The 23678-nt window shown below is 33.8% G+C and overlaps 4 protein-coding genes and 1 pseudogene across 5 annotated transcripts; all 5 read left to right on the forward strand.

Moving 5' to 3' along the window:
* The first annotated feature begins 447 nt into the window (after positions 1-447).
* LOC123889800 (putative pentatricopeptide repeat-containing protein At1g12700, mitochondrial) lies at positions 448-3245 on the forward strand. The gene has a single exon (XM_045939297.1). It carries the CDS (start codon positions 544-546, stop codon positions 2368-2370), a length of 1827 nt encoding a protein of 608 aa, XP_045795253.1. The 5' UTR covers positions 448-543; the 3' UTR covers positions 2371-3245.
* Positions 3081-5798, forward strand: LOC123891838 (annotated as a pseudogene).
* An 835-nt stretch (positions 5799-6633) lies between these two features.
* LOC123889801 (acidic leucine-rich nuclear phosphoprotein 32 family member B-like) lies at positions 6634-10675 on the forward strand. Its single transcript, XM_045939298.1, has 2 exons — positions 6634-6753; positions 6857-10675. Exon 2 carries the CDS (start codon positions 8196-8198, stop codon positions 8799-8801), a length of 606 nt encoding a protein of 201 aa, XP_045795254.1. The 5' UTR covers positions 6634-6753; positions 6857-8195; the 3' UTR covers positions 8802-10675.
* Positions 10676-13964: 3289 nt separating this feature from the next.
* LOC123889802 (non-structural maintenance of chromosomes element 4 homolog A-like) lies at positions 13965-17896 on the forward strand. 2 transcript variants are annotated; one of them, XM_045939299.1, is made up of 7 exons: positions 13965-14303; positions 14431-14511; positions 15671-15926; positions 16025-16112; positions 16447-16663; positions 16766-16857; positions 17450-17896. In XM_045939299.1, the coding sequence occupies exons 1-7, from the start codon at positions 14162-14164 to the stop codon at positions 17513-17515; spliced, it is 942 nt and encodes a 313-aa protein (XP_045795255.1). In that variant the 5' UTR covers positions 13965-14161; the 3' UTR covers positions 17516-17896. The 2 variants fall into 2 exon arrangements, with proteins under 2 accessions (XP_045795255.1, XP_045795256.1); XM_045939300.1 differs by having other exon boundaries at positions 14045-14300.
* A 2487-nt stretch (positions 17897-20383) lies between these two features.
* Positions 20384-23282, forward strand: LOC123891603 (zinc finger CCCH domain-containing protein 14-like). Its single transcript, XM_045941507.1, has 3 exons — positions 20384-20725; positions 21263-21323; positions 22276-23282. The coding sequence occupies exons 1-3, from the start codon at positions 20653-20655 to the stop codon at positions 23039-23041; spliced, it is 900 nt and encodes a 299-aa protein (XP_045797463.1). The 5' UTR covers positions 20384-20652; the 3' UTR covers positions 23042-23282.
* The last annotated feature ends 396 nt before the right edge of the window (positions 23283-23678 follow it).

A 23678-nucleotide genomic window follows, 5' to 3' on the forward strand; every position in this document is an offset into this window, starting at 1 on the left:
TAAATCAAATACACCCATTTGACAAAAAAAAAAATCAAATAAACCCATTCACTTATATAAATTTTAATATGGACCACTTCATCAAGTGGTCCATGGTGGACCGGTCATGAATAACATTATTAGAAATACAAATTTTATAAAATTTACTGTTGGATTGAAAGTTTATATCATATATATAGATTATCCATAAAAAAAATTTAGAAAAATTGAAAATCATTTGAGATGTTATTGAGACACATCAAGATTAACGATTTATTAAATAACGTAAATCTTGATGTGTCTCAATAACATATCAAATTATTTTCAAAATATTTTAAAAGTCAATCCAACAATAAATTTCGTAAAATTTATATTTGATAGATCATTTGTCCACGATGAAGTACTTATGAAGGTAGTCCATCCTAGCATTATATTATATGGATTTTTTTTTTTTTTAAATTCGCTGCGGTTTCTATAGCTACTTTTATTATTCTGCCTCCGCCGTCGACCAACACCGTCCGCCGCATCACCGTCTTCGCCATGTTAGTATCACAGTTCATCTGAATGCTTCGTAGAATCTCTTCTCTCTCTCGTTTTCGTCTTCTTCACCACATAGGTACAACCACAACCTCTCCTTTCTATTTGTCTTTTCCACTTCACTCTCATTCCCATTGCACCAAATCTACAAACCTTCATTATGAAATTGACTCACATAACAACAAAACCCATTTCTTAAATTCCATGAGAAACCACTGCAAGTCAGGTAAACTCAACAACATTGATCAAGCTTTGAACTTTTTTCATATCATGGCTACAATGAACCCTTTACCTTCTGTGTTAGATTTTACTTTGTTGTTAGGGTTAATTGTGAAGATGAAACATTACACAACTGCTATATCCTTAGTTAAACAAATGCATTCTTCTTTAGGTATAAAGCCTGATACTTTTACTCTTAACATTGTTATCAATTCACTTTGTCATTTAAAGTTGGTTGCTTTAGGGTTTTCTGTATTAGGGACTATGTTTAAACTTGGTTTTGAGCCTTCTGTTGTCACTTTTACAATTCTTATTAATGGGCTTTGTGTGAAAGGCGATGTGGGTCGGGCTGTGGAGTTGGTTGATTGTATGGAAAAGATGGGGTATCGGTCCGATGTTAAGACTTATGGGGTGTTGATTAATGGTTTGTGTAAGATGGGGGAAACTTGTGAAGCTATTGGGTGGTTAAGGAAGATGGAAGAAAGAAATTGGAAACCTAATGTGGTGGTTTATAGTACAATTATGGATGGTTTGTGCAAGGATGGATTGGTATCCGAGGCGTTAGGTTTGTGTTCGGAAATGAGTAGAAAGGGTATTCGACCTAATCTTGTTACTTACACTTGCTTGATTCAAGGTCTTTGTAATTTCGGACGTTGGAAAGAGGTTGGTTCGTTGTTGGATGAGATGATGAAAACGGGAATGATGCCTGATTTGCAAACACTTAACATTTTAGTGGATGCTTTATGTAAAGAAGGTAAAATTATACAGGCGAAAAGTGTAATTGGTTTTATGATTTTGACCGGGGAAGCACCGGATGTCTTTACCTATAACTCTTTGATTGATAGATATTGTTTGCAAAATCAAATGAATGAGGCCACAAGAGTATTAGAACTAATGGTTAGTAGGGGATGTTTACCAGACATTGTAACTTATACTTCGCTCATTCATGGATGGTGTAAGATTAAGAACATTAATAAGGCTATGCAACTCTTGGATGAAATGGTTAAGGTTGGATTCACTCCTGATGTTGTCACATGGACCACTCTCATCGGTGGGTTTTGTCAAGCTGGCAAACCATTAGCTGCAAAAGAACTCTTTTTAAATATGTGCAAACACGGTCAAGTTCCCAATCTTCAAACTTGTGCCGTTATATTGGATGGACTGTGTAAAGGTCAACTTCTTTCCGAGGCATTATCATTGTTTAAGGCAATGGAGAAGAGTAATCTAAATCTTAATATTGTGATTTATAGTATTATACTGGATGGAATGTGTGGTGCCGGAAAACTGAATGATGCGTGTGAACTTTTTTCATCTTTGCCTGCTAAAGGTTTGCAAATTAATGTTTATGCATATACCATTATGATTAATGGTTTCTCTAAACAAGGACTGTTGGATAAAGCTGAAGACTTGCTAACGAATATGGAAGCGAATGGCTGCATGCCTAATAGCTGCACTTACAATGTCTTTGTCCAAGGCCTGTTAACGAAAAAAGAGACTGCAAGGTCAATAAAATACCTTACAATGATGAGAGGCAAAGGTTTTTCTGTAGATGCTACCACTACAGAAATGATTATAAACTACTTATCCACAAACGAAGGAGACAATGGATTTCGAGAATTTCTGTTTCCAAAATAACACATTTTGTCAAGAGTTTCACCCGATGTGTTATTTGAATGCAGCCTTTCAGTTCATTTATTTTCTAAAATCTGTAGCATATGATAGGACACAAAAATGAAGAAAACTGACATAGGCTTCAAAACTTACATTTAACTAAACTGACATGATAACATTTTATGAAGATAAACTGAATGTATAAAAGTTTTTGTTATTGATAAAATACCATTTATTAAATGGATTCCATGAATGTAAGAGAATTGATCTGGTTTTATGACTCTTTTTTTTTCCTACTATCATTGAAGTCGATAAATTCCAAAAACAAGTGTACAATTCAGGTTCAATGGAAAATCTTGTCAAGTTAAGACAATCTGTGTTGGTCTATGATTTTATATCTATCCCATACAAAAGGAGGAACTTTTGTGGAGCATTTGAGAATTTTCTGTGTATATTAATATATATTGTATGTTAATTAATATAAATAAATATTTGTCATATAAGTTGTAACATTCATGACCATGATCCAACCTTTGGTTTTTGTTTCAATCGAGAAATAATGTTAGTGTGACTTGTGGAGTCTTGATAAAACCAAATACGTGTGATTTTTGTTCTTCCTATTTTGTCATTGCATGTGACTTGTAACAGTTAGTGACAGACAGCTTCATTTCATTATTCTTGTATTTTTCAAAGCAAATTCTGTGAAGTGAAAATTTCAGAGAGAAAGAGAAGAGATGGCTACAGATGTGGTAGTGTTGGATCATGGTGAGATAGGAGAAAGTGTAATGAAGCAACAAAGCAAAGGGCATGATGAGTGCTGCAAAACAGGACCTGGTTATGTTACTCCACTTGATGCCATGTCTGCTCCCAAAGAGACTCTCATTTATGTCACAGCTCTCAGGTACTGAATTTTCTTATATTCAGCACAGAAATATTATATGGTGATGCATGAGCTTTACACTTTGTTACAAAGATTAATTGAGCTTTCTAACTCATGCACGATAGTTTGGTACTGCTAGACAAAACTGAATCAGTGACTAATATTAGAGACAAAAAAAATTGAGATCCTTCTCTAAACCTTTCGTTACTAAATTTACTGACAGAATTACCTAAAACCATATTTCATTCGTTTCTCTGAGTTTCCATCACTAATTCAATATTTCTGTTACTAAAGATATTCAACTTATATGAGCCCATTTGTTACCACTTTTTGTTTTATAAATGGCCACTTTTAAGAGTTTTCATCTATTTGTTAGTTGTTACAAATTTTAGAAAAATGTGAATCTCAAAATATTCTAAAAATTGTTTCAAATGAGAAGCTGTTTTGAGTTGCTTTTCTCGAAAATAATTTTAGATAGATGATTTTTTTTTAAAAAAAGTGATTTTTATTATGATAAATAAACATAAAATAGTTTGTGCTTTTTTAACGATGAATTTGGATCACCCAAACATCGAAATCAATTTTATGTGTCTCGAATCACTTTTAGCTCCCCCAACTGTGAAACTAAACACATTTAATTTGATGATTAGAAATGAAACAAACAATATAACTAAAAAAAAGTTTGTATAACATCATTCAATAATTGCGTTAAAGCATCACATTTTTTGACATATTGCTTTGCATCTTTGGCAACAGTTATATGAAACTAAATATTTAAGAAATGGTTGTTATTCAGCGGATTATTTTCTCATTTATTAGTTTGAATCATGCTTTACATTTGTTAGATGGGAGAAACCTGGACACAGTCCATTATTTGGGTATGATTTCTGGTACCAACCACAGCATAAGACTGATAAGCACATCATGGGGTGCTCCTGCTACTTTCACCAAAAGTTTTTAACTTGCAGCATGTCTCTGATGGCTTTTATGGGAGACATCTACATGTTAACATGTATACAGCTGACCTGAGGGTGAACTCAAACAAATATTAGACCTTGGAGTCAGGGCTTATATACCCTTGGAGGTAAATTGTTTAATATAAATACAAAAGTTATTTCTATCAGTTATAATTCACTTCTTTATGGTTTTTATAGTTTTTTGTATTTTGATGTCCACTAAGTTAATATTCATGTGATTTACACCTGTTTGGATAAACAAGTTATGGCATAAAAACTTGTTATATAAATGCGGCTTTGTCTAACATGAACGAGCCCTTCAAGTTGTGCATGGTGCACAAGTGGTGATTTATATTATAACGAATACAAATTTTACAAAATCCACCGTTGAATCGAAAGTTTATATCATATAGATCATCTATAAAAATTTTGAAATTTTTTGAAAATCATTTGCTATGTTATTGAGACTCATCAAAATTAACGGTTTATGGGTTTTTATTGAATACCGTTAATTTTGATGGGTCTCAATAACATATCAAATCATTTTCAAAAAAATTCAAAATTTTTATAGATGATCTATATGATATAAACTATCAATCGAACGATGGATTTTGTAAAATTCGTATTCGTTACAATATAAATCGCCACTTGTGCACCATGCACAACTTGGAAGACTTGTTTATATTAGAATTGGCCTATAAATGCTTATATAAGCTATTTCATTAACAAAAAATAAAATAAAGTCCAATTGTTTTCATAAGCTATCTCAGAGAGCTTATGGAAATAAGCTGAAAACAGCCCATGGACATGTGATAAGCTGTTTTCGTAAGCTCTCCGAAACAGTCTCACAAGTACTTATGTCAGTAGATAAGCTCAAATAAGTCAATCCAATCATACCCTTAATTATAAATATTGTTTAGAGTCCACATGGTGGATGAATATATGGCCTGAACAGTATTTGTGAAGTATTGTGTGAAAGGTGGCATAATTTATAACCAAGTATCATAATTGCAGGTAAGGTTTCTGCATGATCCTTCAAAAGATACAGGTTTTGTTGGGTGTGCATTGGCAATTAGTAACATGGTAAGATTTTTCAAGAACCAAGACGAGTCATGGAGCCATGAGGTTGAATTTGAAATATCAGTGAAACCATTGAAAGTGCAAAACTGGATTCTTCCAGAAATGCCTGGTCTTATAACTGATTTTCTGATATCTCTTCTTTTTGACCAATTTTTGTACTTTCTAAATTGGCTGCATGATGATGTAAAGACAATATAACATCGAGGACCCGAAAAATCCTGTATTAACTGGCCAAGTTTGGGTTAGGGGACAGATCCAGAAAGGAAGTTCCATAGTTGTCATTAACAGAAGATGGTAATACTTGGCCATCTGATGTTCCATACATACAGGTTAGTGCTAAGGCCAACGTAAATCTTGTATAGTGTTGATTTTAAATAGCACTTGTTTGGTTGTAATTTTTAGATAATTTAGGTCTATGGCTTGTGAATAACACAAAACTCAATACCATCCTTGAAACAAACTGATTCAATATATTATTGATGAGAAATTCTCCTATGAACGCTATGCACATGTCTGCTTGATGTATGTTTGGTTTCACAGTGAAATCAATCAAAATTGATTTGTCTAATCAAATGTGATTTTAATGAAAAAAACACACGATAGGTTTTGACGGGTAAAATTGATTTTATCTCCAAACTTTGGTTTGACTAAAAGTAAAAAATAGTAGTTTTCGCATTTGATTCAAAAATTTAGATAAACTTTTACATCAAATTTACTTGAAGGGTAAAAATATCTAAATGTTGATCACTTTATTGCAAATTCAACTTTTTACAAAATCAATGAACTTACGCATAAATTCAAATCATCATTGGGTAGACAAGTGCAACAATTTGGGGTTCTTTAAAGAACTCAAATTATGTCTTCACTTGATCAGAGTCAAATGAAAAATCTACAATACTTATCAGTTTAAAAAATAAAAAATAAATTCCCTCACAAGTGAAGATTAAAGCCAACAAACAAGAGGTTAGTAAACATTGACTCAGTTTTACATCTTTTTTTTTGCGTTCTTTTTCTTCTTGGAATTGTTTCAATTCACTAGTTAACTAATGAACTATGCTTTGAGTTTGATCAATAATTTTTGTTCATTCTATTCTCCCTTATCCATATTTGTTGATCATGTATTTTTTGTTACTGTTTTGTTGCTTCATAAATAAATAAATTATTAGGCCGTTTTAGAGGAATATGGAATCAACCACCACCTCGTCTAGAAGAGAGTGGGTGTCAAAGGCTCGTGTTTAGCAGGCTCATCCTGACTCGGAGGAGGTAGAGGAGCCGCAGGAGGAGCAAGAGGATGTTGAGATGCATGAGGCTCAGCCTAAGCCAGAGGAGGAGGAGGAGGAGGAGGAGGAGGAGGAGGAGGAGGAGGAGGAGGAGGAGGAGGAGGAGGAGGAGGCTCAGCCTAAGCCTGATGAGTTTTTAGGACTCCCCTCTCATGAGTCTGTATTGTCTTTGTACGGGAGCCATATTGCCCGACTTCTCTACAACAAACATGTAAATTACAAAAAGAAATTACAATTTAATTTTTTTTTTATTTGATTAAAAATTATTTGATTCTAATTTATTTTATTATATGTCTGTTATGTTTTTTTGCAAGATCGTCTGGTTCTTCAATGTGTCGGCAACAACAAAATGTTGAACAAGCTGGTTACTTCGTATCTTTGGTGGTTTGATGATGCCATCGAAGCCACCGGGCTGGCAGACCTTGCCAGCACCGGTTACTTATTTCTTGATTCGGCCTTGTTGTCTGCTCTTGCAGAGATGTGGCATGACGAGACCAATAGCTTTCATCTTTCTGTCGGGGATGTGTAAAAAAAAAATCTTTATGTCGAGGAGATTATAGTGACACTAAATGACGTGTTATATCTGTTGCATCTGACGTCTCCTGGACCACCCCGACATCATGACCAGATCTAAAGTCGTTGACTTGATGGTGGAGGTCATTAGAGCATCTCCCGCAAACGCTGGCCGGGAAGTTACACTTGCCAAAGAGCCTCATGCACGGTTTATATACCGGAAGCCCCTATTTTGAGGACGCGTCTCTAATGCGCGTCAAGCTGAATTGGGCGACGATGAGGTCAGCATGAATATGTACCGGAATTACGCCGTCATGGTATACCTTTTATTCTTGATTGGCACCACCATCTTCTCCAACAAGAGCAAGAGGTATGTCGATGTCACCTTTATATTATTTTTTATTTTTGAATGCCCAAGATTTCAGTGGACCTTTCCATTCACAAGTGAGGATCTGATCACACATTTCTTTCTTTTTTTTTTTTTGATAAACCCTTCAGAAAATTGCTTTTTAAGCCCCATGGATTGCTCTCAAACCCCCCTAAAATTCCAAAATACCCTCGCAATTGAAACCAGTTTCGTTTGGTAAATACAACCCGAAAGCAATTGCGTTCGGTAAATACGTGACGAACACGCTTGGGTTCGGTAATTACGTGACGAATACGCTGTGGTTCGGTAAATACGTGCCGAAAGGACGTGAGATACAGTTTTAAACACAAAACATCTCATTAGTTACGATAATCACAAGTGTTGAAGGTGGAAGGGCGATTCTCTAGGGTTTAGGGTCGCAAATTCGAAGGCAAGAAAGAAGAACAAGGTGAAATTCGTTGACAACAAATCATTCATCACCAACAAGTAAGTTTTCAAACTAATCTCTCTTGTATTGTTGGTTTTCTTAGGTTTCCACGAATTGCTTTTGTTTTGGATTATATTTAGATTGTATTCTTGATTGTGTTGTTGATTCCACGATTTGGGATGTTAATTTAATTTATGGCATAAAATTTTGATTCATAGTTTGGATTATGTCCACCAAGTGTTTGATAAAATGCTTGAATGAGATTGATTGTGTAGATTTGTTGATATGAGTAACTGTGAATTGGTTGTTTGATATATGTGCACCAAGTGTTTGATAAAATGCCTGAATGAGTAAGTGTGCAATTGAATTTAGTAACTGTTATAGGAATGGTTGTATTTTTAAATTGTTTACTGTTATAGGAATGTTCTTGATTATTGTTGTGTATTTTGTTATAGGAATGACAGATGATGTTGGGCGAACAAGAGGTGGAAGGGAAAGTAGATCACATGGCTCTGCACGAAGAGAGGCTGCGAAGGTACATAGAAACACAAGACAAACTAAGGGGAAAAGTGTTATTGTAGAGCCTGAATCTGAAGATGATAATGTGGAGGAACAACAGTTTGAGGATGAGCATGAAGTGGACATAGGGCAACAGGCGTCTGAACACGAAGATGAGCAGGAAGTCGAAGATGAGATGGAAGTTGCTGATGATGTGGAAGATGAGATGGAAGTTGCTGATGATGTGGAAGATGAGATGGAAGTTGCTGAAGAACAAACACCACCACCACCAGAAAAAAAATCACGTAAAAAGAATCCGAGAACAACACAGGGAAGAAACCCACCACCTGTATCAGAACCACCAGTTACATCTTATGATGGTGGTCCAAAGGAGTTGTCGTTGTTGCCCGGATTTGGGAAACATGTTGCTGTCGCGATTTGCGACACCATTTGATCAACTCATCTCGCTCATTGCAATACGGTGCTTCATAAAAATATTTTCCCGTGTCAACTTTATGCTCATTATCACTGGGTTCCACAACATTAACGGCCGGTTCCACAACATTAGGTTGAGCAATGACAAGTTCCACAACATTAGGTTGAACAATGACATGTTCGACAACATTAACAGAGTCGGGTTCATCAATGTTTGTTTTCAATTCATCCAGAGGTTCCCCCATCCCAACACCTATGCATATTAACCAATATAATCAGACCCAATCAGCATACATGTTTTATTCAATGTGTATCTATCAAACCCAATTCATTAAGTAACATACTTTCAACATATTTCATAGAAACACCATTAAAATTGAAAAAAAAAACCGATTAAAGCAAAGATTACCTTTTGTATGACTCCAAATGAGATTAGGATCCCTCTATGAGTGAAGAAACGTTGATTTGATGCCTTCCAAAGCTCCCAAAATCGCCTTAGGGCGCAACAATCCGGATTGAGTGTAGAAGAGGCTATGACATGACAGGTTCTGTCATCTGCTCTATATAGGGCAACTTCGGTAGATACGAACCGAAACTTGACGTTTTCGGTAGATACGGACCGAAGTTTAGCGTTTTCGCTTCGTATTTACCGAACTTAAAATTTTTTAAGGGCAAACGCTCACTTCGGTAGATAAGTACCGAAATCATGTCATACTGTGATGAATCTGCTTATAATGCTGGCCTTAGCTTAATGTCACATACCTTCGGTACACAATTACCGAAGTTATGTTGTTTTGGTTTGTACCTACCGAAATATTTCAAGGGTAAACCGGTCAATTTGGGGGGCCTGGGAGGAATATGGCAGGGCTTAAAAAGCAATTTTCAACCCTTCACACATTTCTTTCTGCACTTGATTTGATTAATGATGGGCCAGGCCAACCTCATTTTCTACGTATCCAAGTAATGTTTCACATCACCTCCAAGAATTTCTAATCCTTCTAGCTGTAAAGGCAACTTTATACCTAAAAGTTATACGTGGTGTGGGGGTATAGGCTAGATGTTCCAAGTTCAAACAACTCAGAACTCACTATCCAACAACCAAACGTGCACTACTTACTTTTCCATGTGTTCTTATGACTCATTTTTGACCATAGCATCATTGAATGCCATGCATCTTTACTAGCCAAGGCCAACCATGTAAGCCAAAAATTGCAATAATTTATGTTCTCAAATAGTAGAAATTAGTTCATGTGAGTGCTAGCTGCACGAGTGAAGATAGTGAAGGCCCATAACTATGTTTCAAGCTACTATAGAGGAAATACAAACAAGAGTTATTATTAAAGTAAATCCTCATTTTGATTCCTAAATATGTGAGGCAACATCACTATATATAGTCTTAAGTCTTAACTTAAATGTATTGAAATTATATAAGCATGTTTGTATTGAAATTATATAAGCATATTTGAGTATGGCATTTGTTAATGATTTCGTGGATTGAATTGACTCACATAAGAGAAATCTGATGATCAAATTAACTAATGAATAACACATTTGAGGATCAAAATCGCTAACGACAGACATATTCAATGATTATAGTGAGTGTATAGCGAGTGTTTGATGTATTGAAAGAAAAAAATGATTGTTTAGTTCTTATTTTCATTTTCTTTTGAGTAAAAATATACTATAATCCAACTGATTTCATTTTTGGAATGGAATGAAGAGAGACTGGATTGTCTCCTGTGAATGCCTCTCAAGTATCCCTCCTGTGTAATCTCAATCACACTGGAGAGAATGCTTTCTCGAATGAAGAAGCAACAATCAATCATCAAAATTGACATCAATTGAAGCCTGTTATTTTATTACACTATTTTTGCAAAGCAAAATATTTGAATACACTATTTTTATTGTGAATTCTAGTCCTTATGTACATTTCTTCCATCCAAGGCTCTCTAAACGCTTCAACATTACAAATATAATGGTTTTAAATTGCGGTCCCCAATTTCAAATGCGGCCACAACTCGAAGAACTCTGGAGCCTCCATAATCAAGTCGAGGCCACAATTGCAAGAATTGTACCATAATTACAATTTAAAACCATGAACCATACAAGAGGTAATAATAACCATGAAAATGTGAGAATCTAGATAGTATACTATACTATATATTATATAAGCAAAAAGATAAGAAAACAGACAAGAAGAGCAAAACACAGAGATTTGGAATTCTTCCTTGCTGAGATCTCTACAAGTACTTCAGTCTCACTTGTTTTGAGTAGGATTTGGAATGCTTGGTGGTGCTATCCTCAAACTTTGTTCCACAACTTTCCTATTCTGATTCTTGTTTCCGCTTATTTTACCAATACTTGTTGCAAAAGATGAAGATAGAAGCTCCCTTGATACTTGCAAATTTATCTTTCTAGAAAACTTTTGTTCATGGTGGATACAGCAATAAGAGAAGAGAAGAAAGTGAATCAGAACCAAAGTCAATACAACAGCAAAAACTCTGCAGCTAGTGATCTTCATTATAAATTGAGAAAGTTTTTTTAAGGTTAAGCAGAAAACATGCTAAGATGTAAAATGGATACTTATGATTTTGAAGAGTTTTGAATACTTGGATGAGATTTATATGAAAAATGATGGAGCATGCTTTCTGCACGTGGTTAACCATATAACTTGTATTGGTATTAAATATCATATATTCTAAAAGGAGAAAAAGGGTAGCTGCTTAATTAATTATAATGTTAGTTTTCGGTTAACTATAAGACTAATGTTTTTTCAGCATTAACAAGAATGCAAAGGAAAGACCAACTTAATTGGTTTTGTGGTAATTGGTGTTGGACTTGGTAAGGAGATCACAGTTTGATACATTGCAACTGTGATTGGAAGGGAGTTGAAATCATTTGATGCTACTAGAACTGACTCCAAACCAGATTAAGCGGTCTAGTGGACCAGATACTAGTGGTGGGAAAAAAGAAAGTGAAGGAAAGAAAAATGCATAGTACTTTTTCACATTGTAGTAATTTACTAGGTTGAAACATGGAAGGTGCTGATCATGTGCCGCATAATCAAACTAATTTTGTAGAGATTCATGTGATTGGACACGTGAATCTGACTAACAAACTTGTGAATTCATGCTCATAGAGTACATGGATTCAAATTCACAGGGTCTCTTCCAGTTTAATCAAGGGTCGTGAGTTCGAAATCAATCTTAAAAATGTCACGGTGTTAAATATTGAGGGAGAGTTTTGCTACTTATTGTGGTCCTATCCGACTTAAGAGATTAGTCTATTCAGTTGCGCAGATATCAACTCACGCAACACCAAATAAACTTTGTAAACTCATGTTCATATAGCATCAGTCAATCAAAATAATGGTTAGTATCATTTATTAGATTCTTTTTTACAAGATCTTTTATTAAATTAATTACAATTTAAATGTTCATCCAAGATCAGTTTTGTTTAGCTTGATGAAATTCCTGAGTGGAGAGACCTTATTAATATTTAACATGACTAATCATTTAAACTTTGTCACCATCTTTCACAATTATTAAAATTTTGGCTTTCCACCTTCGGATTCGCCTAATGCTTCCATGGTTTTTCAGATAACATGTGAAAACTTTGTACTAGAGTTAATTAGATTAAAAATGTACTAGTAGAAAATTCAAACTATCTTAGCTGGATTGTCAGAGCAATATAGTTTTGAATTTATACTTGATCCTGAAGATTTACACTCAGACATGTTTTGTTTTTTTGTGTTTCTTTTTGTGCCCAAGATTCTTCTTGTTTTCCCAAGATTAATTAGAAAAGATAGGGATGAGTGTAAACTACGAAAATAAGCACATTTGGAGTTTGGAATATTGTTACATGAAGATGACTAAGTTCCACTTGTTAGCCATATTGGGATCAGTAAGGAAATTTGACTTCTTACTAGATGAGCTAGCATAATTTCTGTATATGTAAATATATGCATGGACTCTAACTTGCTTACTAAGAAAGTTGTTCATTAGTTTTAAACTATCTAGTACTGACACTTCTGACCGAAGACGTTTTTCAGTTTTCGATATGTGTTAGTTTCTGATACCCACATATTGATTATATTGAATTATGTTATCTTTTAAAAAATTTATCAATGCTGACATATCTGTTTTACGGTGTCTGTATATGTGTTTCATAGATTTTATGTATCGACAATTACATCCTAAAATATTAGTGGTAGATACTAATTTTATTACTAGGAGATTCTCTTGTATTTGGACTTAAAAGTCCGTAAGAAGAAGAGTTCGGCTAAAAGGTGAGAGAGTCTTGTGGCTTAAAAATCTATTAAAATGGGGCTCTTGACATTGTCACGTTTAAAGAGTCGATGTTTACAATGATTTTCACATTAATTTGATGGAAGTCCTTTCAGCTTTTGTTGTTTCATTCACAGGATTCGGTGGAGCACCTAAACTCAATTTATAGGTAGCCATTTTCACAGTCAACTTCGAAATCGCAATAAAATCAAGGATTAAAAATATTTTTAGTCCCTACATATTAATGGACTTTCAAAAATAGTCCTTATATTTTTTTATTATATTTTTAGTCCCTTTAATTTTCTCCGTTTCCAATTTTAATCTCTACTATTAACTTTGAGTTATTAGGCAAACGACAAATGCCATGTAGGACGCCATATAGCTTCACTTAAATGATGTGGCTTTTATTATGTTTTTTTATAAAAAAAAAAAATGTTCATCCATCAATAACACAGCAAAATCACACCCGTTGTCCTCCATTCCAATCCACCCTACTCTTTCCTCGCCATCAACAACCTCACTTTCTCAATCCTCTCCTTCAAACACAACACTTAAGTCCATGAAGAAAGTTCACTAAAAAGCCTCACAGCTTAAGGATCACATATTTAAATATTGGACTTCTAAGGAACAGGATTTCCTGCAATAATTTTTTCACGCAGTTTCACGCTGTGTTAAATCAGGACCGTCCGATCTAATCTGAATGGTTCAGATTGATTTGGACTGATTTTGTATAGATGCAATATGAACCGACCGATCTGAAATGAACGGATAAGATCTAAAACAACATGTAACTTTGTGATTTTCAACTGCAGGGCATCTTGATCCGACTTCTAACCAAGCACCTATTTCTGTAAGAGCAAAATTGGAATATTGAGGGTATAAAAGATTCACGACAGGTGGGAAGAGAAAACATCCGGTATATATATATATATATATGGAGCATTTGAAAACTTGCAACGTACTCCTCGAAACGCAACCTTCCTTTGTAAGACTCTTGCCGCTTTTTTCATCACTTCCCTTTTCACGCATAAATCTATTTAACAATCGCTAACTAACTAACTTCATCTCTAAATCACACATTGATCACATCATTATGGTGAAACGCGAATTGAATATTCCTATTCACAATGACGCTTTTGATGATAACTCCGACGACGACGTTGATTATGAATCTGTTCACGGCCGACGAAATCTCCGTTCTCGCTACCTCGCCGTCAAGAACTTGATTAACGGTGGTAATTCAATTTTACTTAACGCTGATTCAGTTTTATATGCGTATTAGTTTTCTGATTCGGCAATAGTGTTTACTGCGTTCTACTAGTTTGATATTTGGCCGATTGATTATTGTTATGCTTATTGCAGATGAAAGGGAGAATATTGCAAAAACTGACTCTGAAGTATTCGGTTCGATCATCGGTGAAATTGAGAACTTACACCAGTCAGGTATCTAATTTCTGTCATCTTAATTACTCACATTATGGTTTAATTTCTCGGATTTCAGTGAAATTGTGAACTTCATCATACAATCTTAGCCGTTTAAAAGAGGTTAAAGTGAAAAAGTGTACATTATAACTAACTCATGCAACTTGTTACTTTGGAGGGTAGAGAATCAAGTTGTGAGAGTAAAATTGCTTAAATAAGGAAAAAGAAACGTTGAAAAATAATAAATGCATATGTTTTGATGGTTAAATGAAATAGTTTCATATGGAATAAATTTTAAATGCAAAGTATGTTTTGTTTTAATAAAATGCCATATATATATAAACTAAGAGCCTGTTTGGATTGGCTTATCTACTGACATAAATTTTGTGACAATGTTTGGGAGAACTAATGAAAACAGCTTATGACAAATTTCATAATTTTTTTCAGTTTATTTTCATCAGCTCTCCGATATAGCTTACGAAAATAGCTCGTAGCATATATATAAACAATTTATCTTTATTTTTTCTTTTTCTATAAAAATAGCTTATGCAAGTTTATATATAAGCACTTATTGTGTTAAAGGTTTATGCTATAAGCTGCAAAATAAGTTGTTTATCCAAACAGGCCCTAAATGAAAGCTCAAAGACTCAAATTTGATAAGTCAACTCATTGCATTACAAATATTTTTTAATTGTTGAACTAATTGCCATTAGAACCGAAATATATTGAGGGAGATGATTCATATATAGGCAAAGAGTGTTATGTGATCTCCTCATCAATGAAATGAATTTCATTATCAAAATTTTGTGAGTATTCTGAAATGTGAGATCTATAGATATGATAAGAGACCATATTGAGAGAGAAAATTATGATGGTAGGTTCCATGGCAAAGCCAAAATAACCATTTGTGCTTCTCAGCTCTTTTATTAGTGGCACTGCCGCGTGCTCGCAGGTATAGACTTGGTTAAATAGCTTACCAAAACACTCTTAAAATGTATAAGTTGTAATAGTATCATTCAAATTGTGTGTAATGTGTAGTTATATTCAGCAATATACACCCATTGGATTCGAATCCGACATTATTTCTTGCATGAATATACTACATTTTCTAATGGACGAATTAAGGATATATACATAGGCATACATACATATATTGGTTTACTGTTCTGTCTATTTTCAGTCACAACAACGAGAGAACAAGTAGCTGATGCACAGGCTCTTCTGGACATAACCAAATCCTTGGGTGTGTCTGTGAAAGCTCATTCTAGTGGTGGACTCACTCCTTCAGCCTTTGTCACTCACATTCTTGAAAAATTCGGACAACGAGGTGGAAAACGTACTAGCAGAGAAGATTGCAGCAGAAACTCAATAGCTTGGAATGACATTGGAGTTGCAGTTTCAAGTGTTTTTGGAAGGGGATATGGCTGTTCTACAGTGTAATGTCCATGCAACAAGAATCTTTGTCTTGCAATTTGTTTATCCTAATATAATTATCTCTTTGAATATTATTTTTCCCCCAATTTTGCTTCTTCAGGATTGGCCCAATGGATGCTAAATTAAAGCAGAGGAGGGTTTACCGAAAAAGGAGTCTGAAGCCCACTGAATTGGCACGGCCAGAACAGGTAAAACTTCTTCTTTGAATATGCAGTGGTTGCTATGAAACAAATGTAAGACAAAATATAAAAGGTATTCAAAGGATGTTTTGAGTTATAGAGATTAATGATTAATGATTCATCCATCCACCATTGTTTTCAATTTTCAACTAATCTCGAGCAGTAAGTTTATCACCCATTTATTTGTTGTAATATAGTCAAAGATTTGGACCTAAGTCAAGAATGGAATCAGTACAGCTTAGAATTTGCTCTATGCTATTGTTCAGAATGTGTAATACAGTATCTGTTATAATCATGATAACTAATCTTGTTTTTTTGTTTTTTGCATTAAATCCTTTTGCAGCTTGTTGAAGGTTCAAAGAATGAGAGAAATGATACTGATAAAAATATGTTAACTATGTTTAACATCTTAAGGAAGAATAGGCTTGTCAAGCTTGAAAATTTGGTTTTGAATAGGAACTCTTTTGCACAAACGGTGGAGAACTTATTTACTTTATCTTTTTTAGTCAAAGATGGGCGAGCTGAAATAAAAGTGGACAAGGCTGGATGTCACCTAGTTTGTAAGCCACTTTGAAAATGCTTATTCTAACCCTCTAAATTTTATTATACTTCTGTTCTTGATTTTAACTAGATATTTCCTTTGTGTACTGGTACTTTGGCAGCGCCTAGGAATGCTCCTGCTGCAAAATCAGTTACTTCTAAGGATGTTGCTTTGAGCCACTTTGTATTCCGACTTGACTATAATGATTGGAAGGTATGTGTAAAGAATCTGACTTAAATTAGCTTTTAACTTTCTGGGAGAATCTGTGAATGTTTGTTTGTCCATTACAAGTTATAACTTCATTACTTTATTGCTCTTCTATATGAATCTTTTTTTTTTTGACAAATGCTCTTCTATTTGAATTTTATAAGTGGAGTTGTTATACCTTTTCAATCAAGTGACTTTTTGTGACAGTTAATGTTTTTGAGAGATGCAGAATAACCATATCTTTAATTGTTCATAACAATCTATTTGAAGTTGTTTATGCTTTATACTATCTCTTAGACCTTCGCATTTTCATTTTGATGGTTTTATTCAGTGTTATGAATCTTATGATTGTTATGGAGTGAGATTTAAAAATAGCTGGTATGTTAAAATTCTATTGGTCTTAAGTATACATTTGTCTTCTTTTAATTTTCTGTTAACATGATTTTCAACTAGATGCAAACAGAAAGGGGGATTCTTTGTCAACTAATATATGTTATGTGTTGGTTCTGTACTCTATAAGCTTTGGCTGAATGAAATTGTGAAACTTCAAGCTAATTTTTTTGTCATTTATTCTTCTACTATTTTACATAATTCTCAGATTATGGTTCGCTCTGTTGTTGGGGAGGAATTGATGCCAAATAGGAATAGTCAATCACAGATTTAGAGTACCTGCAGAAACTGATGGAATAGTTGAAGACTGAAACTTATGGAGTTATTATAATGTACAAATTTATCATGTACAGAGTACAGACATTCTGCATGAGTTTATGGCTTACAAATTTTGTTTAGCCCGTCTAGGATACAAAACTCATTTCAAGATTTAGTAGTTTATGTGCATACATATGCTTGTTAATGCTGTCAAAGAACAGATAATGGCACTAGTTAGTTACTGCTAATTTTTATCGGCTTCTCAAAAGTGATGATGTTGCGTTCATTATGATATTTTTGTGCCTTGGGCATACTTCAATTGGACTCAACTGATGAGTTGATCCCATTGAACTTATGTATTGTTAAGGAATTAGCAATAATATCTCACTTGATTGAATTGATTGGTTGTGAGTGTGTGGCTTACTAGATTATTATGAAAGTTAGGAATGATCATATTGATAGTTTGACAGTAATATGTGTTGAACATTTATCAATGAGAGTTATATAACCCCTAACAAAAATAAAACTGTCTTGCATATGATCTTCACAAATGATCATGATCTACGTTATAATGTTTGTCTCTTGTATTTCGTAGTATTAGTAGTAGTGCAACCTCCACTCAAGCCATACCAGCATTGAAATTGACTACCAATACAAGCTAAAGTGCAGATTTAGATCGTCTGCGGCCACTGAATGGTATTGTACGATCTTGGCTATTGATTTCCATCGAATGTTAGCAGTCAACACATAGTATAATTGATTGACCGTTCTGATTGGTGCATGACACAAAATTGGAGAAGAATAATAGAGGATTATGATCCCTAACGTGCTGCTATGCAACTCGAAACTAAAAAAGTAAATCAAATTTAAAGTGTAAAAAACAATAAAAAAAAAAAAAATCAATTAGAAAGTATATAATTTCAAAGATTACATACATATATTTTTTTAAATAATTATTAAACATAATTTTCTATACTACTATAAAAAAGAAACATTAGCAATGATCATAGAGATGACTGAATTCCAATTAGGCTTGACATTATTGAACCTCAAATTATTCCTGCTAAACCAAATTAAGTTGACAGTGTTGAGAATCACAGCTATCATGACCAATCTACGCTGAGGGCTCCAACTTTTGTTACACACATCTAAGACACCAAAATCTGAGTTCAAGTTGATAGGCATCATTCAATGATAGCAGGCCAGAAGTATTGTGCTTTCAAGCTAACTGGTCTTCTTTATCAAAAGGAATGCCCACATTTTGAAGATAAAGGCAATATTGCAGGGAAAGGTGAGTTGAATATTCTCAGGAATGAGCCAATTATTATCAACAATGAAATTTTGCACAGTGAAATAATGTGACTGAAGCAAGTTAGGATTTGCAGGATTAAATGTTCAAATTTTGCACCAGTGTGCCACTGCCACCACTCTAATCATGAGTCCAAAAGTTGATCTTGTTAGTTGTTACCTTTAGCTAAAATCCAACGTGTATTATCCATAATGGTTTCATATATATAATAAATATTTTTGGATCATAAAAATATTAGAAAAGCATAAAATATTAGAATCATAAAATTTTAATATATATCTAATAAATAAATCACATACCTTACTTATTAAATATTCTATATATTTTGATTTTCTAGAATAGAAATGAGTTTTTTTTTTACTAAAGAATAAAAATGAGTTAAATGACAAAAATGTTAACATTTTTTTTAGTTACCATGATATTGGTACGAAGTTTCCACCGTTATTAGCGATGATTAATCTCTGTCGGGAAACGTGTAGGACACACAACGTGAATTTTTCCGAATTTTCTTTATAAGCATGAGTCAGGAATGAAACCACTGATCACATGCTGAAGGGGACCAAAAATTTTACCACTTGAACCAATTCATTGTTGTTGTTAATAAAATATTTTAAAGGGTAAAATTAGAATAAAAAACTCCCACACCAAAACTTGGAAAAGCATATGTAATAAACATATATGCATATTAGCATAATAACATATTAGCATAATATATATCTAATATATAAATTATATACCATACAAATTAAATAACCTTTATTAATACATATCTAGAAATACCGTAAAAAAATATATATATCTAGAAATATAAGTTGTATCCTTCTCATATGTACTAGTAGTAATTTTATCTTCAACAATTGACATTATTAATTTCACCTTAATAATTTTTTCTTAATGAGATGATAGTCGACTATTACCATGATAAAAATTATGCATAAAATTGTATATGCAATTTTATCATGTAATATTTTAATTTTCAATTCAGTCACTATATTTTTAATTTTTTTTGTCAAGTAGCCTAACGGCGAACATTTAAATGTAGAGAAAATGTGGAATTCGGGTTCGAATCTGGCCACTCCAATAATATCTCTTTTTTTTTTACAATGAGTTGGAATCGAACCCATAACCTATAACATACTATCCAAATCTCTCACCGCTAGACCAAACCTAATGATTTACTCCAATAATATCTTTAGTTGCTACAATTTGAGCTATACTTATGAGACCACTATATTTTTAATTTAAATATGAATGAAAGTTACCGTATATTTACTTTTTTTTTTTTACAAGTATATCTGATTTGTTAGGATTGATTTAAGATTGTGTCAAAAAGGATTGATGTAAGATTAAAAAATATTTCTTGACCAAAAAAAATATTTACTCAAAAATATAACTAATGATAAAATTATTTACCCAAAAATATAACTAATGATTAGATAAGAATTTATTTAAAGATTTGATCAAATATTTCAAAAAAAAAAAAATATAAAGTCATGTGAGAGAGAGTGAGTGAGGCGGTGAATCACGTGAGCGCAAATTCAAAACCCTAATTTTAAAAATCCTCACCTTTAAATACACACCTAGTTACGACAATAGCGCTGTAACATTACAAATTAAATTACTCCCAGTTTTTAATTCTTTTTTCTCTCTATTTTTTCGCTCTCTTTATCATACCCACCGCCTTCATCCTTATTCTCTCTTTCAAAACCCCTCTTTTCTATCTGCTAGGGTTAGGGTTAGGGTTTTACTCTCTTCCTTCTTCACCGAATCTTCATTATCGATCTCTCCCTTGTTGCCGGAATCTTCTTCTCGTTCTTCCCATTCTTCGTCCCGGATCTCGATCTATGGATATTCGCAAAAGAGGAAGACCCGAACATGGATTCAACACCAATGGTGGATTCAAGAAATCAAGACAAGGTTTGTTTTTTTTTCTTACTTGCTCGCTTTAATTTGTTTTTTATGTTGTTTTATACTCTTAATTTGTATGATTTTTAGGGTTCAAGTAAATTAGGATTTTTTTTTTTGCTTGTTTGAATTTGCGTGTTTATCTGTGTAATTAGATAATTAGAAGTTGTTCTTAGTTCTTCCGATTTTATTCGTTAATTATTCACTAAAAAAGTTTTAAATTGATACCCTTTAATGGATGGTATGATGCTGATTGAGGATTCAATTGTGTCGTTGAATTGTTTCAGTAGTTGGGGATGGATAATGGAAACCCTAATATAATATGAATAATTAAATTAATAGTTATTGCCTCAATTTTTAAAAAAATTTGTTATCTTTGATAATGAAATCTGAAAACAAAAATCTAAAAGTTATGTTTTTTCAAAAAAAAATCTAAAAGTTATGTAAGTATATATATGTTAAAAATTGTTAATAGCTTTTGAGTATAGTGTAAGAGATTAATAAACGAGAGAATGTTAACTGAGAATAAGTAATAATGTTTTGCAACAGAAATGCAGTCCTTATCAACTGGTGTAGGAAGCAAATCGAAGCCATGTACCAAGTTTTTCAGGTTATAATCTATTCCTGTCTAAATAAATATACTTTGAAATATGTCATATTTTCTACTTTTAATAGCATCATAATTTTTATAATAATTAATTGTTGAATTGCTTAAAACTAAATTGTGCAATTCTGCTAATTAATTGGGTATATGAAGCTCTTATACAGGTACACACTGTTATTTGGTCTAAACAAGTAATAAACAGTTAGTGGTATATTAACAGAATACTACTTAAAAGACATCACTTTGCAGGGCAATAGTTGGGACAGAGACCACTATCATGTTTACCTTTCAGCCTAACTAATTACTTACCACTTTAATCGTTTTAACATCAAAGCTTTCAGCTCATAGTAGATTTTCACATCATAGTATTTTTGTTGAAGAAAAGAGAGAATTTTTTTTGGTCATCCATAAACTTGAACTGGAAACAATTCTGTTCTATCCCAGATTCTACTTTTATTGAACTTCGATTATGAAACAAATGACCAAACAAATGACCGAAGTCCACACTCTTATTGTTTCTCTAATGGTTTGCAATATTTTGCTGAAATGGTGTCCTGTGTGATCCTTCAGAGTTGGCCTGCTTGACCTGTCCCATATTACCCATGTCTCTTTATACTGTTTCGCCTAGTGTTCTTGCTGTATGTTTTCCTTTCAGGAGCTTACTGTTTGAATTAAGCCTTTTCATGTATTTAGATCTGGATTGACTATTCTGGAACTGTGAGCTTAGCAGTTCAGAGTTTATGACCGGATAAAACACAGTATATCTGTGAATGGTTGTTTATCCTAATTAACATTCCCTTGTTCCCTTTCTCTCTTCATGTATGTTTATCTTATCAAATTATCCATGGATACTAGTTCAATGTGCACCTTAGGTATAGGGGATAAGGGTGGACATAACATTTGTGTGTACTTAGTAATGATTCAATATAATCTAATCGAACCATATTTTGTTTTGCAGCACTTCTGGCTGCCCCTTTGGTGAGAGCTGCCACTTCTTGCACCATGTTCCTGGTGGTTATAATGCTGCTGCCCAGATGATGAATCTAACACCTGCAGCAGCACCTGCACCCAGAAATGTTGCACCCCCACCACATGTACCCAATGGGTCCGCACCATCTGCTGTTAAAAGCCGCATATGTAACAAGTTTAATACTGCTGAAGGCTGCAAATTTGGTGACAAATGCCATTTCGCCCACGGTGAATGGGAACTTGGGAAGCCTGTTGCTCTGTCATTTGATGATCACCGTGGCATGGGACCACCCAACGTAGGTCGTTTTGGTGGCCATCGGATGGAGCCCCCTCCTGGTCCAACTACCAGCTTCGGGGCCAATGCCACTGCCAAGATCAGTGTAGAAGCTTCTCTGGCTGGAGCAATCATTGGTAAGGGTGGTGTGAACTCAAAACAGATCTGTCGCCAAACTGGAGCCAAACTTGCAATTCGAGAGCATGAAGCTGATCCAAATCTTAGGAACATTGAACTTGAGGGAACTTTTGAACAAATTAAGGATGCAAGTAACATGGTGAAGGATTTACTTTTGACCCTGCAAATGTCTGCACCACCTAAAACATCCCAAGGAGGAGAACGAGGAGGAGGCCCTGGTGGCGCCCCTGGTCATCATGGAAGCAATTTTAAAACAAAACTGTGTGAGAATTTTACAAAGGGATCTTGCACTTTTGGAGAAAGATGTCATTTTGCACATGGAGCTGCTGATTTACGTAAATGAAAACTTTACCTTAGTGAGGTGGCGCATTATCTTATCAGTCAGGACTATTTTTATTATTATTGCTGTGCAATGCTACTTAGGGCACTGACAGGACATCTGATGTTAAGAGTTTTGTTGTTTTTGTTTCCTTTAAAATAGCAACATTAGATTTCCAATTTAAATTTTTCCCTTCATTTATGTAATTGTAGTTGTGTTTTGTTTTCTCATGCCTTACAGTGATCTTAGTCACTGTCTTTTTAAATGGCATTGCGGATTTTATTTTAGTTTTCCTTCTGTCTTCATTTTATCAGTTGAATCTAGTGAAAAGGGCTTATAGTGTGGCTTGTAACCAGACGTAGCTTCACTTGAAAAACATTTCTAAACATATGCTTAAACTAAGAAATTTAACTTTTTACCTGCCTATTGAGGGAACTTGGTAAACTAAGAAAAATAAATTAGTGGATGTAAAATTTGCTTAAACAAATTTGCTTAAACAAATAAGTGAAAAAGATAGGGCATCTCCAACTTAAAATCGCGTCAAGTTTACTGGTCAATAATACTCCACATTTTTTACTTTTATGCGTTTAATATTTTAAACTTTTATTGTTGTCAACAATTTTTTTAAACTTTACATGTCTACAAATGCACCATCTTAGTA

The sequence above is a fragment of the Trifolium pratense genome, linkage group LG6 (assembly GCF_020283565.1).
Source record: "Trifolium pratense cultivar HEN17-A07 linkage group LG6, ARS_RC_1.1, whole genome shotgun sequence".
Classification (NCBI taxonomy): domain Eukaryota; kingdom Viridiplantae; phylum Streptophyta; class Magnoliopsida; order Fabales; family Fabaceae; genus Trifolium; species Trifolium pratense.